Genomic DNA, 12,953 nt, shown 5'->3' with positions numbered 1-12,953 from the left:
CATACTGCTCCTTTAATCAGGTTTATCTTCTGGATTAGTTTCTTCTGTATCTGAAGTTGTGATAAATGAATAAATAAACTGCTGAATTCATCACAGTCAGGATAAATCTGTAAAAATGCCGCCCCTTGTCTTTGTGTTTGTTTTTTGGAACTTGATTTATTTCAACTTTCTGTCTTCCAAGTGTTATCTTTTGTCACGATCTTTGTCATTAGTATGTTTGTTGCACGGTTGTCGGGGGAACGCAACACTGCAGGCAGGTAATCCGACAAGATGCCACATGCAGGATCGACGGAGGATGCTGGTGGAAGTTGTGACACATGAACGAGGTGAGACAAATAAACTAAACTTAAAGTCATCCCAAGAAAAACATCAGGTTTTGTTTTATTTTTTCTTCTGCAGTTTTATCTCATGTTATCAGACATCGACATCATCTGTTTTGTGTTGGACAATGTCACCTGTTTCCCATGTCCTGGGATATTTTAAATCTGCTTCAGCGTTTTGGAAATACGTTCTCGGTTTTAGTACTTTTTGTTTGAGTAAACTCTGAAGAAGAAATGTTCAAAATAAGATGATTCCAACTTTTCCAGTTTGAGGATTACACCTTTTGTTCAGTGTTTTTAAGATTACCTGGGACACAAACTTCTTCCGTTGAAGCTCTCGCCTCTGGCTCTGAGGAAACAACACTGACTTTTTACAGCTTTTAATTAATCAAATTGTGTACTTGAGAAATCATCAGCAGATTAATAAGTGTCGACATTACTCACTAGTTTCATCCCCGAACAATTCAGCGTCTATCATCAGATAAATATCCATTTGAGTTTGGTTTAATCATCAACACATTTGGTGAAGATGGGTTTTTTTGCATTTCGAGATTCATGGATTTCATGTTTGCTTCTTGTGTCAAAACTTTTAAAGGGAAACACATTTTTAAATAACACAGCTTAATTGTCAGTCATCTTGAAAAGAGGTAAAACAACCGTCTTTATTCTTCAGTCATTTTTCAAATCTGTGCGCCATCACTTATGCAAAGTGACTACTGTGACCACGCTGCATTATTTATCACTCAAATCGAACAACAAAGCGTGCGTCGTTTGGAGTGTGAGCTGAGAGAAATAGACTTTAGTCATTCTACATAAATACAGAAATCAAACGACAATGATCACATTCCCTGCCGCTGCGGCCGGGGACAATCTGCTCCTCTGGGTGGACTTGTGTTGATTTCCTGCTCTCACCCTGAAGTCTCCTCTCTGCTGACTCAGGCGGAGGGAGACGGGCGTGATTTTTTACTCTTCATTATTTTCCTGAAAGACAAATGAAGTGTGCAGCTCTAGATAATCATGCTGACCTTTTCCCTCACCGAGCTGTGATTTCACATTTCCAGTGCCGTGACTGTCAGAGAGAGCTGCTCTCCACACCTTTTGAGGTTGTTTATCTGGAGGAAAAGGAATGTCCAAACTGTCTTTAACATGCATTTTGCACCTGCAGTGAGTATAGGGTATCCTGGAAACTCAAAACAAGGCATGTGGCCCCTTTTTGCAACTGCAAATGTCTGATGTATTCTTTGTAGACGGTGAGCCTCCTGCAGTGCGTTTCTGAGCTTACAACAAAACACAACATGAGGGTCAGACGTCAGCCTCGAGGTCAGGAGAGGGGGGATTCTTTCCGTTTCTTTTGACAGGTGATTACTGAGTCATTTGTTGAGAGAACTGCTGCACAATAATCACTACTTTCCCCTTTTTTTTCCACAGGTTGCAACCCTCTGGATGGGAATTAGTTCTGTGCTTCCCCCCCCCCCCCCCCCCTTTACTGGAATTCAAAGGACACACAGGCTGACGGGTAACACACCTGGCATCTGTGCAACTGTCCTTCAACATTCAGAGAGCCGTCAAAAAGTTTGTAAGAATATTTTTTGCAGTGTCTTGATACAAACTGTCATTTTTCTCCTCACATTCTTTTGGGAAATTAAGCAGTTTTTGACTCATTTTAAAGTAAACTTGCTTAAGGTGAAATTCTTCATGTGCTGTGTGGGGGTTTCAAGAGTCTGCAGAATTTCCTTCAATCAAACACCACAGCAGCATGTTTCACACTGATCTGCACATGCATGAATGAACTAATGGGAGAAAATGTGCAGGTGTAACAGCTGGCTCAATGACAATCCTGCAGACTCTGGAGGACATGATGTTCAAAGTGGGCGCCCGAGTCACACAATAATGCTAACGTTTTCACATGAGGGGAATAGTTTTTTGTTTTTATTTCTAAAGCATTTTCTTGTAATTACACGTTCTGCTTGAAAAGTATGTTCTCATGTTTTGTTTGCGCACACAGCGCTTGATGAAATCTGCAGAAATTCAACAAAATGAACACGTCATCCATCACACGTCCACTCTGTAAGAATGTGGCAGAAGAAGAAGAAGAAGCACAAAGCTGTGAAGTCGCCCTGAACAGCAGAGGGTCTCTGCCGCTCCTCATCTGTCCCGGAGTCATGCACAGCTGCTCGTGAATCGCCTCTTCATTAGGAGCCGTAACAGAGCACAGACAGTCCACTTCCTGCTTTGTTCCCCACGCTCGCTGGGTGGATTCAAAGTGTGCGACATGTTCCCGTCATTGAGGAGAAATTTAAATTAACACTGTACACAGGTGGCGAGGAGGGTGTGGTGAGCAATGAGGTGTTAATGACCGAAGCAGGTGGTTAAAAAAAACAAAAAAAACAGCTCTAATTAAACAAACAGCCTCTTTCAAAAACAACCTTTTTAAAGTGGCTTATGTACAATAAAAAAAAAAACTAACAAGCACAATGATGGAGGGTGATGTGGTTTGTCTTCGTCCTTGGTCACACACACCAAAGATCTTAAATAATGGAAGGATGTCTCCTCATCCTGACGACGGATATTTAAATAAGATGTTTGTTTCCCAGTTTTAGAGTCCAGCACCTCCATGAAAAGATGTGCAGTGATCATGTGTAGTCTCTTCCTCTAATGCGTCTAATTATACTTAATAATAATAATATTACATAATAAATAGTGTTGGTCCTTTGAAGGGTCTGTGGGGTGTTTTTTTTTTTTTTTTTTTTAGTCCTCTGAGGTCACGTCGATGTCCTCGGAGCTGGCCTGCTTAGTGGCGAGCCGCCATCTGTTGATGTGGTGGTTTCCCTTCTTCTTCTGCTGGCTCTCCGGTCCCTCCTCCTCCAGCTTCTGGCGCTTGTACTTGGTCCGCCTGTTCTGGAACCACACCTTCACCTGGTGAGGAAAAACAAACAGGTAAAGGATGAGGATCTCTGTCACAGACTGTTGAGAGGCCCCGGGAGGTCAAAGTGTTCTCGGGTTCAAAGTCAACACGCTGAAGACATTTCTCCAGTTGGAAAATGGACTATTGAAACATCTGTTATCAACACCACGACTACTGATTTTTATCTTCTGAATATTTCCTCAAATAATCAATGAATAGCCTCTTTTTTTAAACTGCAAAATGGCATAAAAAAGCTAAATTTCCTTAAATATTTAGGTTGAATCTCTAAATGATTTTGGGTTTATTTCTGACTAAAGAAAACCCAAATATATTGAGTTAAAAATATTTCAAAACAGACAACTGCAGCACATCTTTGCATGCAAAAAGCTGCCACAAAATAAGAAATTTAAATGATTGTGACCCGAGCTGATTACAGGAGCTTTTGGCCGGTTGGTTTCAGCATCAATTCTCTTGACAATTTCAAAGTGTCTTCTCACTTCATGAGGAGCCTTTACCAGATGTCACAGTACAAAGAAAAATGACTTTCACACCTCATGACTCCCTGTAGTTCAATATATACAGTATACCCTCTAAAAGTGCACGCTTAAATCCTATTTTTTACTGTATTTAAAAACTCCAATGCACTGACCCCTAAAACATTCTTCAGTCTCTTAAACCGCACAGGTTCACACTGAAGTTTGTCCCCCTGCTTTTTATATCACCCAAGCATCTCCTTTGTAAATGATAAAGTATTCAATCAATAAAAGGTCACACACAACCTCTCTCAGCATTAAAGGTGCAAAACATGTATGCACAGGAAGGGACAACATGCGAAAGAGCTTCCTGACTAACTAGCGTCTCCAGTTTGACCTTGGAGTATCAGCCTGGCTCATATATATTTATATATACTACCAGTCTGCCTCTTTGAAAAAGCAACACTTGTATTAGCTTCCTGTTGCCTCTTGAGGCTTTGGGTTTATTTCACAAATAAGAAACTCTTTTCACAGAATTTCCAGAACCTTTTTTAGTATTTTGGTCGGTGCTACTAAAGGAAGATTTTTAACAACAGAACTGAAATGTGAAAGTAACACAGAGAAGATGTAGAATTAATTACACAGCATTTACTTCCTTCACAGTTTGACATCTCCTCTTTACCTGCTGAGTGTAGGAATAATGCTCTTTGCATAAACCATGACTCCCTCCAAGTATTTTTACAGGAGCATGAGATATGTGACTCCTGGTATCTATCAGTCCTTTTTGTTTTTATGATACAAAGCAGCAATCTTTGCTCTTTGCTGCTGTAACAATGTAAATAAATAAAGGAATATCTTATCTTATCTTAGCATTGAAACAGGATTCACTTTGAATTAAAACCCAGCTTGATGTCATCATGATTAACATCATGCAATGCTTCATGGTAAGCACCTTATAGACGCAACATTTAACATTTACGCTGACTTAGGAAACATCTTTAATATTGCCTTTTAGGCCTAATTGACTCCCAGATATTGTGCACTCATCACATTTAACCGTCAATAATATTTACACTACTTTATCCTGAAGCAGGAGTTTATTATCTTCCAGTAAACAATGATACTGACTGTGTTGCATCCCAAGGTGTTGTGGCTAAGGGAATTACTGAAATAAGAATGCAATGTGTTTATTATAAAACATGCTTTAACAGCAACTCTCATCAACTATGCTGCAATCAGCAGATCTGATCATTTTGATCATTAATATAAAATATGTCTGAGGAAGAAGACATGCCCGCACACTTCATCAAATGCCACAAAAAGTTTGAATTCCTCAAGTTGAAATGTTGTGATTGTGAATTAAAATATTTTTTTTGCCTTTGAGTAAGTGTGCGGCCGGTCTTCTTCTACAGTCTGCTCTTCCCTGCACCTACATGATGTGTGTATATCTACCTCCTTTTTCTTTTTACTAAAGCTAATGCAAAAGAATTAGACCCTGTACATTTATATTTTCCTATCTAATTGTGGTACACACTCATATTTTTTGTTGCAATATTTTATTGCTGATATGCTCTACAATGCTCTAGATGAATTAGTGATAATCAAATTAACTGCAGTTTGTTTTCACACCTAAATCATTTTAAAAATAGGTAATTACCAATAGACTTATCAAAAACTTAAAACAGGCTGAAAAAATAAATAAATATCTGATTTAAATCAAGTTAGCATTTCATAAATTGACTGTTTACACTGCTGATATGAGGTTGGTGTTATTATGTTAATGTGCTAGGACATTAAAGCTTTGAACTAGATTTAATTTTCGATTAATTATCAATTTCCATAGTGTTGATATTTATGGAGTAAATAAAGCCTTACTTTTTGTTTATTTTTTTATTTTTTTAAATCTAAAATTATTGTGTTTAAAACCGGTAGGTTAATTGACGACACATTGACACGTTATTTTCATTCAGTCAATTAAATTACGCTGTAATGGCAAATTTTAACATGCTCAAAATACTTGCACCGTTCTTGAATTCCTCAACAAATAATGAAGAATTTTATGAAGATCTCGCGATATTCGACGGCAGAGAGAATTTCAACAGTTTTAATTCTGGACTGTAACGGTAAAGAATGTTGTCGCCATGGAAACGGTGGTTTCAGTTAAACTTCTAAACGAGTTTAAATTAAAATATTAAAATGACAGTTTTTGGAATTATTTAAGTACTTCGGGGTAAGTCGTGTATTGTAGATAAATTACAAACCAGGTAAAATAAAAAAACAATAAAAAAACAGTACATTATGTAGCTAGCTACCATGAAGTGAACGGAGGCTACCTGTGTTTCAGATAAACTCAAGCCGTTCGCCAGCTGCTTCCGCTCGGCTCCGACGACGTAGTGGTTCTTCTCGAAGGCTCTCTCCAGGCGGAGGAGCTGCGAGGGCGAGAAGGCCGTCCGGATGCGTTTGGGTTTCCTGGCGAACGGACCGTGGAGGAGCAGGCTGTCCTGGGACACATCGTTACCTGACAGCGAGAGGAAGGTAAGATTGTTATTATAACACCTGAGACTGAACACTGCGGGGGGTCGACACTTTACTTTTTACAAAACAGCGAAATTACAACTCAACAAAGCAGAATTATTCTGTGCTATTCATTTTCTGAATGGTTAAACTTAATTTTTCATACATAACAACAACAATTAAATAGCCTAATAAATAAGAATAAATAAATATGTGAATAAATAAGGCTTAATAATAACCTAATAAATAATACAAATAATTATGTGAAATAATAGTGCTTAATAATAGCCTAATAAATCCGTTTTTATTATTTTACAACTATCCTAGTATAAATGTACTAATTGAAAACGTTTGCAACACAATTCAAAGATTAAAAAAGCAGTTTTGTCTATCACATAGTTGACAGAAAATGACCTTTTGTTGAGGCTCAGTAACAAACAAACATTCACACTAAGACATTCTTTAAGACATAAAATAGCACAAAATACGTGAAACACATTTACAGCATTTTACAAATATTGCTTATCTAGCCTTGTTTAAATGCGTATTGCAGTGGGATTAAATAGTTTCTGTAAGTTTTCTTTTTTGCTAATGGTGCTGCCTGAGGGGAGCAGCTGTAATGAGCGGTGAGGGGGGGTTGGAGGGGGTTGGAGGGTCCTGAGTGATGCAGACTGCTTCCCTGTCTGCTGCTCGCATGTAAAGTTCTGCTAGGTGGATCTGGGTGGTGTTGCCGGTGATTTTTGCTGCATGTTTAATGATACCAGTGAGTGTTTTTCATTAGTGAGGCGACATAATGATGACACAATTACACCGTTTATTAGGCCGATATTTCCGGTTGAATAATTCTCTATTGAAAGATTTTTTTTACCCTTCATTTTTTAAAATAAAATAGCTGATTTGTTTGAATAAGGAAAACAAAGTATTTCAAATGAATTTAGTTTTAAATTAAAATTAATTTAATTAATTTAATAAAATAAGGGTCCTCAAACTACAAGACAATTACATTTGCACGACTCCTGGAGGAGCATCAATGTGTGCATTTTATTATTATTATTATTTTGTAATTTCATTATTGTGTATTTGAACGTTACAGGCTAATTTAAGATTTAGTCATGCACATATACTCTTTGCCAAATATTACAATTCTAGCAAACAGTGGTTATAATTATTGCAAATTTAATTAAAAATGCATAACATTTAATAAACCATCATGTTTATTTTATGATGTGATACTCTTTATTATCCTCTTGGAGATATTTGTCTTTGACTCAAAGTGCTGCCAAACATTCAGCTGCTTCCTTTAGAATCAATAAATAAAAAACAATAGAAAAGCACAAACACATGTAAACAGAAAGGCACACACCAATTCAAAACAACACAAAACATACTGTACAAGATCTGCAAAAACACAGCGTGAGAGATGCAAAGGTAAGAAAATACAAAAACATATCGGACCACCATGACACAACCTTTAACTTAGAAATACAACAAATACAGATTAATATTTATATCTATACCATGAATAATTAACTGACAATTTGATAAACACTCATCCAGAAACACTTCCTGTTGTTTTTTCACGAAGGTGTAAAAATGTAAAATAAATTGTATTTACTTTGTTATAAAAAAAACTTGGATTTATTCAGAACCGTTTTTAATTTGTAATATATAATAAATATTTATACTATTTATCAATGTCGGTCCTTTTGTATTATGAAGTCCAGCCACAGGGTGTAAGCTACATAATGAGGTATTAATGAATGAATTAGCTGTATGATGGTCATCTTATTTTCATCTAATTTATAAAGTCATAACGAAGATGAAGTCGCAGTTTTCTAAATGCTTTGTGAATATCTTATAATATGGTTTGACTTCGCGCGGAGGTGTGTGAGGTAAATAAATCACTGCAGGCTGTGTTTAAATCCTCCGCGTCCTGCTGTAAAACCTGAGCAGGATTTCCTCTTCCATTATACTCAAAATTATCCTCCTGGATTTTATCTGTGCTGTCCTTACAGTCTCGCTATGTGCTCGGGTTTTTTTATATAAAGGATGAAATGAAAAAGGCTGTGTAGCCTCAAGGGCCGAGTATTCTTGTGTGGAAAACATCAGAGCTTATCTTCTCCTGGCTGCGGCCGAGAGAGAGAGAGAGAGAGAGAGAGAGTATAGCTGCGGGGTGAATGAGAGTGGGAATATGAGAGCAGCCTGCTGAACACCCGGTGGCCTTGTCGTTTATTCTATCTGTGGCTGCAATGTATTGTTCAATATCAACACATGCTCTAAAGTCACCATCTCAGTGAAATATGGAACCCTCTCCAAAGCAATGGTGGACGCATGCTTTTAACTCCAAACATACTTTAAGATAGAGCAAACGCGTGCACTTAAATTACATTTATTCTGTATTTAATGTGCAAAATGTAACCCATTATTAATCTTAAGGCAGATCAATCCGGAACAATTATAAAAAAAAATAAGTTTTGTAAGATGTTAGAACTAATTTTCGTTGTTTTTTAAATGTCATGTTTAGCATCTCCTCTCCTCTTACCTTGAAATCTGTGTCCAAAAAACCTGTTCCGTAGCACCCAGGGGTAGAAGTTGAGCGGGTCTCGGTGTTGCGTCCCGAAGAAGTGCGGATGCTGGAGGTGTGATCCTCCGAGCTGGTGAGGGGCCACGGTGAGGGAGGGGTGGCTGTCTGGGAACACCAGGTCCGGGGTCTGGTACAGGGAGCGGGCCTGTGGAGCCTGGTAACTGTTCATTAAAGCATCTGTCGCCGGGTTGGAGTAGCTCAGCGCGGTGGGACGGATGGGATCCTCCGGAGTTAGAGGGTTCTCTTTGGCGACCAGAGACTCGATGGTGAAGCAGCGCTTTCCTGCAGACGAGAACATCATCTTTGGACTGAAGAAGAAGAAACCAAAAAACCTTAAAAAACAAAGTTGGAAAAGTTCAAGCCTCCCTCTCAGAGAAGCGTCATGACTAAAGATGAAGGGGTTTTCTTTGAGGGGTGTTTCGCTGCTACAAAACTCAACAGTGCTGCAAATTGCTCTGATCCATGGACTCCGTGCGCACTCGGAGGGATTCTGTGCACAAGTGCGCACCGAAGAAAAAGCGCCTCCAACCTTCAGAGCGCGCGACGGTGCGCAGGGGGGAGGGAGCTGATTGGACCAGAGTACCTGCCAATAGGTCTCCTCAAGTACCTGCTTCATAGATCACACGGGAGCGCAACAGCTTTAGTCACAGAGGCACGCTGAGAAAACATGTGTGCGCCAATTAATGGCTCATTGTGCGTCCTGCTCGGATATAATATCTCGCTTTTCTGTTGGGGAACGATCTCCCGGAGGGGGAGAAACTGGCTCCAGAGCCGGGTCACTTCTTCAGGAGGTCAACTGAAGCAACGATATCTAAAACATGGAAGTAATTACGTCGAGAACATCTACTTCAGTCGTGCAGTTTTTAGTGTTTAAAAGACGTTTTTACTCCCTCATGACAATACAGATTTAAAATAAAATGTGTATTCTTCCCTACACGTCCTTTTAAAGTATATATATGAATTTACTGATAGGTCATTATGCGTTATTCACTCGGGTTTTTAGTGACTCTTTAAGCCCACATTATCATCATTTGCTTGTTATTATTATTGATAATATTCAAAAACAACAATTAACTCAAATCAGGTTAACGTGCTTATTTTTTTAATCTTCTTTTGTCCACAAACACAAACAATTTCTCCCCTAAAAAAACTCCATATTCAGTCAAATGTATTGACTATCTCACACTTTGAATATGTAATCTTATTTATCAGAGTGCACTACATGTTTAATTCGTTTTTTTGTCACGTCCAGTAGGCTGCCTGATGAAGTGTTTATGTGATTGATCCATAACAAACACTATCCCATAATAATCTGTGTTTATTATTCATTTAATGCTCTTAATTAAAAAAGATGGATTGAAATGCCGACCTGTAGGATGGAGTGAGTGTGAAGGACGAAAGAAAAAAACGTTCCTTCAGGCTTCTTTTTAAAAATGACGTCAGCTTGAATACAAAACCATAAAAAGCAGCAGGTGATACGTGATTATTAAAGATGGATGTAAAGCAGACATGATAAGAAATCATTTCACAGCAATGCAGGACAGCTGTAAGAAAAACGAGAGCAGGAGACAATCATTCAGTTCAGAGGCTTCAGTCCTTTATTGTCCCTGAAAGAGAACCCAACCTGATAGAATACAACCAAGAAATATACAAAATAAGACTGGTATAAATATATATAAATAAAGTGCAGTCAATGATTAAAGAAGATTAAGAGTAGTCATTGCAGGAGGAACATGTGAACATGTGTATCTGCAGCCTGAACCTCCGACCATGAGGGGACAAGGACACATTCCTCCAGGAGCTGGACCAGAGCAGACTGCGGGTCTGTCTCTCCTCTGCGCTGTGCACTGCACGGTGCACTAACCAAGAGAATAATTACCTTCTTAATAAGCTCGTTTGTGAGCAGGCTGCATTAGAAAATCATTACCGATGGAAATTATGAGCTGAAACAAGTTGTTGATTAGTCGTTTAGAGCTAAAGGCTCCTAAAGAGAGCTCCCTGAGAAATAACACTGAATCCTCTCTGCGCTTTCGAAATGTTAAAAAAAACAAAAAAACAATCTGTGTGAATGTTGTGGAAACAGATAAAAATCTGCGTTTATTCAGAGGGTGAGCCCTGAGCTCTTCTAACTGGAATTATATTTCCGCTGTTGTATATGACTCACTGTGGCCTCTGTTGAATCTGAAACAGGCCTATGAATCATTGAAAGTCTTGTAAAAGTTCAATTGTTTGTGACGCCGAATTGAGATTATTGCAAAAATATAACAACCGGAAGTAGCTGTGTTTAAATGTTTGAAACTACATTTTCTATTAAAATGTGTTGTGTTTGTTTACAAGGTAAGATTATTAATCCAACAAAGAGCAGAATCTTTAATAACGTTTCAACCTGCGCACAGTCATAACTCTCTCTCTCTCTCTCTCTCTCTCTCTCTCTCTCTCTCTCTCTCTCTGTCTCTCACTCTCTCTCTCTCTCTCTCTCTCTCTCTCTCTCTCTCTCTCTCTCTCTCTCTCTCTCTCTCTGTCTCTCACTCTCTCTCTCTCTCTCTCTAGTTTAATGATGAAACCCTGCGAGGCCTTTACTCACTGACCCTGATCGCTGCTGGTTAATAGATGGCCAAATCGCTTTGCATTAACAAAAACAAAGTAGGGCAGTCTACCGTTGTTCCGTATACCTGAGGTTGACCCCCCCCCCCCCCTCCTCCTCGAGGCTCCGGAGACCAGAACCGAGCGGTGCCTCCCGGGTCTCCAGCGGAAATGTCCTTCTTCTTAAATTCCTCTGTACGGCTTTGATTTTTCCTGAGATATTCAAGGGACTTTTTTTCTTCTCGGTGTTACAATCAATTTGTTCCAAAGTCATCATCATGTTTCCAGATTATAAATTAATAACCTGGAGGAGGAGAATGGGCCTGTTGCAGCGTGTTACACATTGACCCGATGAATAGTTAACGAAAAAAGAAGATACACAGTTCATTTGATCACAGTGTAGGGACATACTGTAATTACACAGTTTCCTTTTAAAGCGAAAAGTTCAAGAGTGAATTAACCCGAATTGTTGTTGCACGTTTTCTCACGTACACTGTTTTAATTAGTTTGAGAAAAAAATACAAACATGTCGTTGAAAAGCAAAGTCCCCTTTCTGTAATGCAACAATGCACACTTTCTATATGACGTGTGAAGCTTTAAGGCTATAGGAGAATGAGCCTGGTGGCCGAATTCTAGCCTTAGATTTGGGGGGGTTGGGGGGGTCAGTGGTGGCAGCTGAAGCGGAAGGTTACAGGGCACATGCACACCAAGGCATCAAAAATAAAGAACAAAAAACCCATTCAAACAGGAAATGCGTGTGTGTAAAAAAAGCTTTAAATGAAATGATGTCATGTTGTTATGTTTTGTTGCAGCCCTCAGGGTCAGTCATGTTTAATTAAAACGAAACAGGTCAAACAGACCCTAAATGACGTCATCAAAAAAAAATCTAAATTTGTCTCTAGTTTGGAAAATGTTTAAAAAGATGTTTTGACCCAAGCTCACCACCAGTGAGGGCTTTAACCTGATTGGCTGATCTTTATTATTCCTGCTCTTCTGTCACAAATCATGAAAATAATTCGCGTTTGTTTTTCTTCCTGTTTGATTGAACTGAAAACACAGTTTGTGGTTTATGAGGCGCGGAGGAAAAGAGGAACATGTAGACTGATGCTCAGTGTAATGCACGTGCTGCCCTCTAGTGGCCGAATGAGATGCTTTAATTAATTACCTCTTAATTGAAAAGAAAAAGATTGTCATGCGGTTTTACTGGGAGATGATTGACTTACTGAAGAGTTTAATAAAAAATCATAATTATAGTTTAAGTGCCTTAAAAACAAAATGATACTAACAGGTTCGTCATAGTCAGTGACATCATTACTGACCCCTGTGATGCCCATCTCTTTGGGGTCCTGAGAGATCAACAGCGGGGGTCACGAGATGCACCAGGAAGTGAAGCCATGTTGAAACATTGAAAGACAAATTGACTCTGACTCTGGCAAACAGTGTGAAAATATATGACGGTGAAAAAGACATTTGAACAGTTTGAAAATAAGTGAGGTTGTGGGGTGGCTGTAGCCTAGTGGTTAGAGCAAGCACCAAATGTACAGAGGGTGTAGTCCATCATTTCTCGGGTTCGA

General features: G+C 38.9%; 1 protein-coding gene and 1 long non-coding RNA gene across 2 annotated transcripts; one reads left to right on the top strand and one right to left on the bottom strand.

Moving 5' to 3' along the window:
• Positions 1-344: 344 nt before the first annotated feature.
• LOC136183276 (uncharacterized) lies at positions 345-3,036 on the top strand. Its single transcript, XR_010669108.1, has 2 exons — positions 345-1,484; positions 1,568-3,036. It is a non-coding gene; the product is annotated as an uncharacterized lncRNA (long non-coding RNA).
• Positions 3,037-3,068: 32 nt separating this feature from the next.
• Positions 3,069-9,289, bottom strand: emx1 (empty spiracles homeobox 1). Its single transcript, XM_020658627.2, has 3 exons — positions 8,755-9,289; positions 6,032-6,216; positions 3,069-3,236 (listed from the first exon to the last, which is right to left on the bottom strand). Exons 1-3 carry the CDS (start codon positions 9,095-9,097, stop codon positions 3,069-3,071), a joined length of 696 nt encoding a protein of 231 aa, XP_020514283.1. The 5' UTR covers positions 9,098-9,289.
• Positions 9,290-12,953: the final 3,664 nt, after the last annotated feature.

The sequence above is a fragment of the Labrus bergylta genome, chromosome 18 (assembly GCF_963930695.1).
Source record: "Labrus bergylta chromosome 18, fLabBer1.1, whole genome shotgun sequence".
NCBI lineage: Eukaryota > Metazoa > Chordata > Actinopteri > Labriformes > Labridae > Labrus > Labrus bergylta.
Note: the sequence above shows the minus strand (reverse complement) of the source record. Positions and strands in the feature narration are given on the sequence as shown.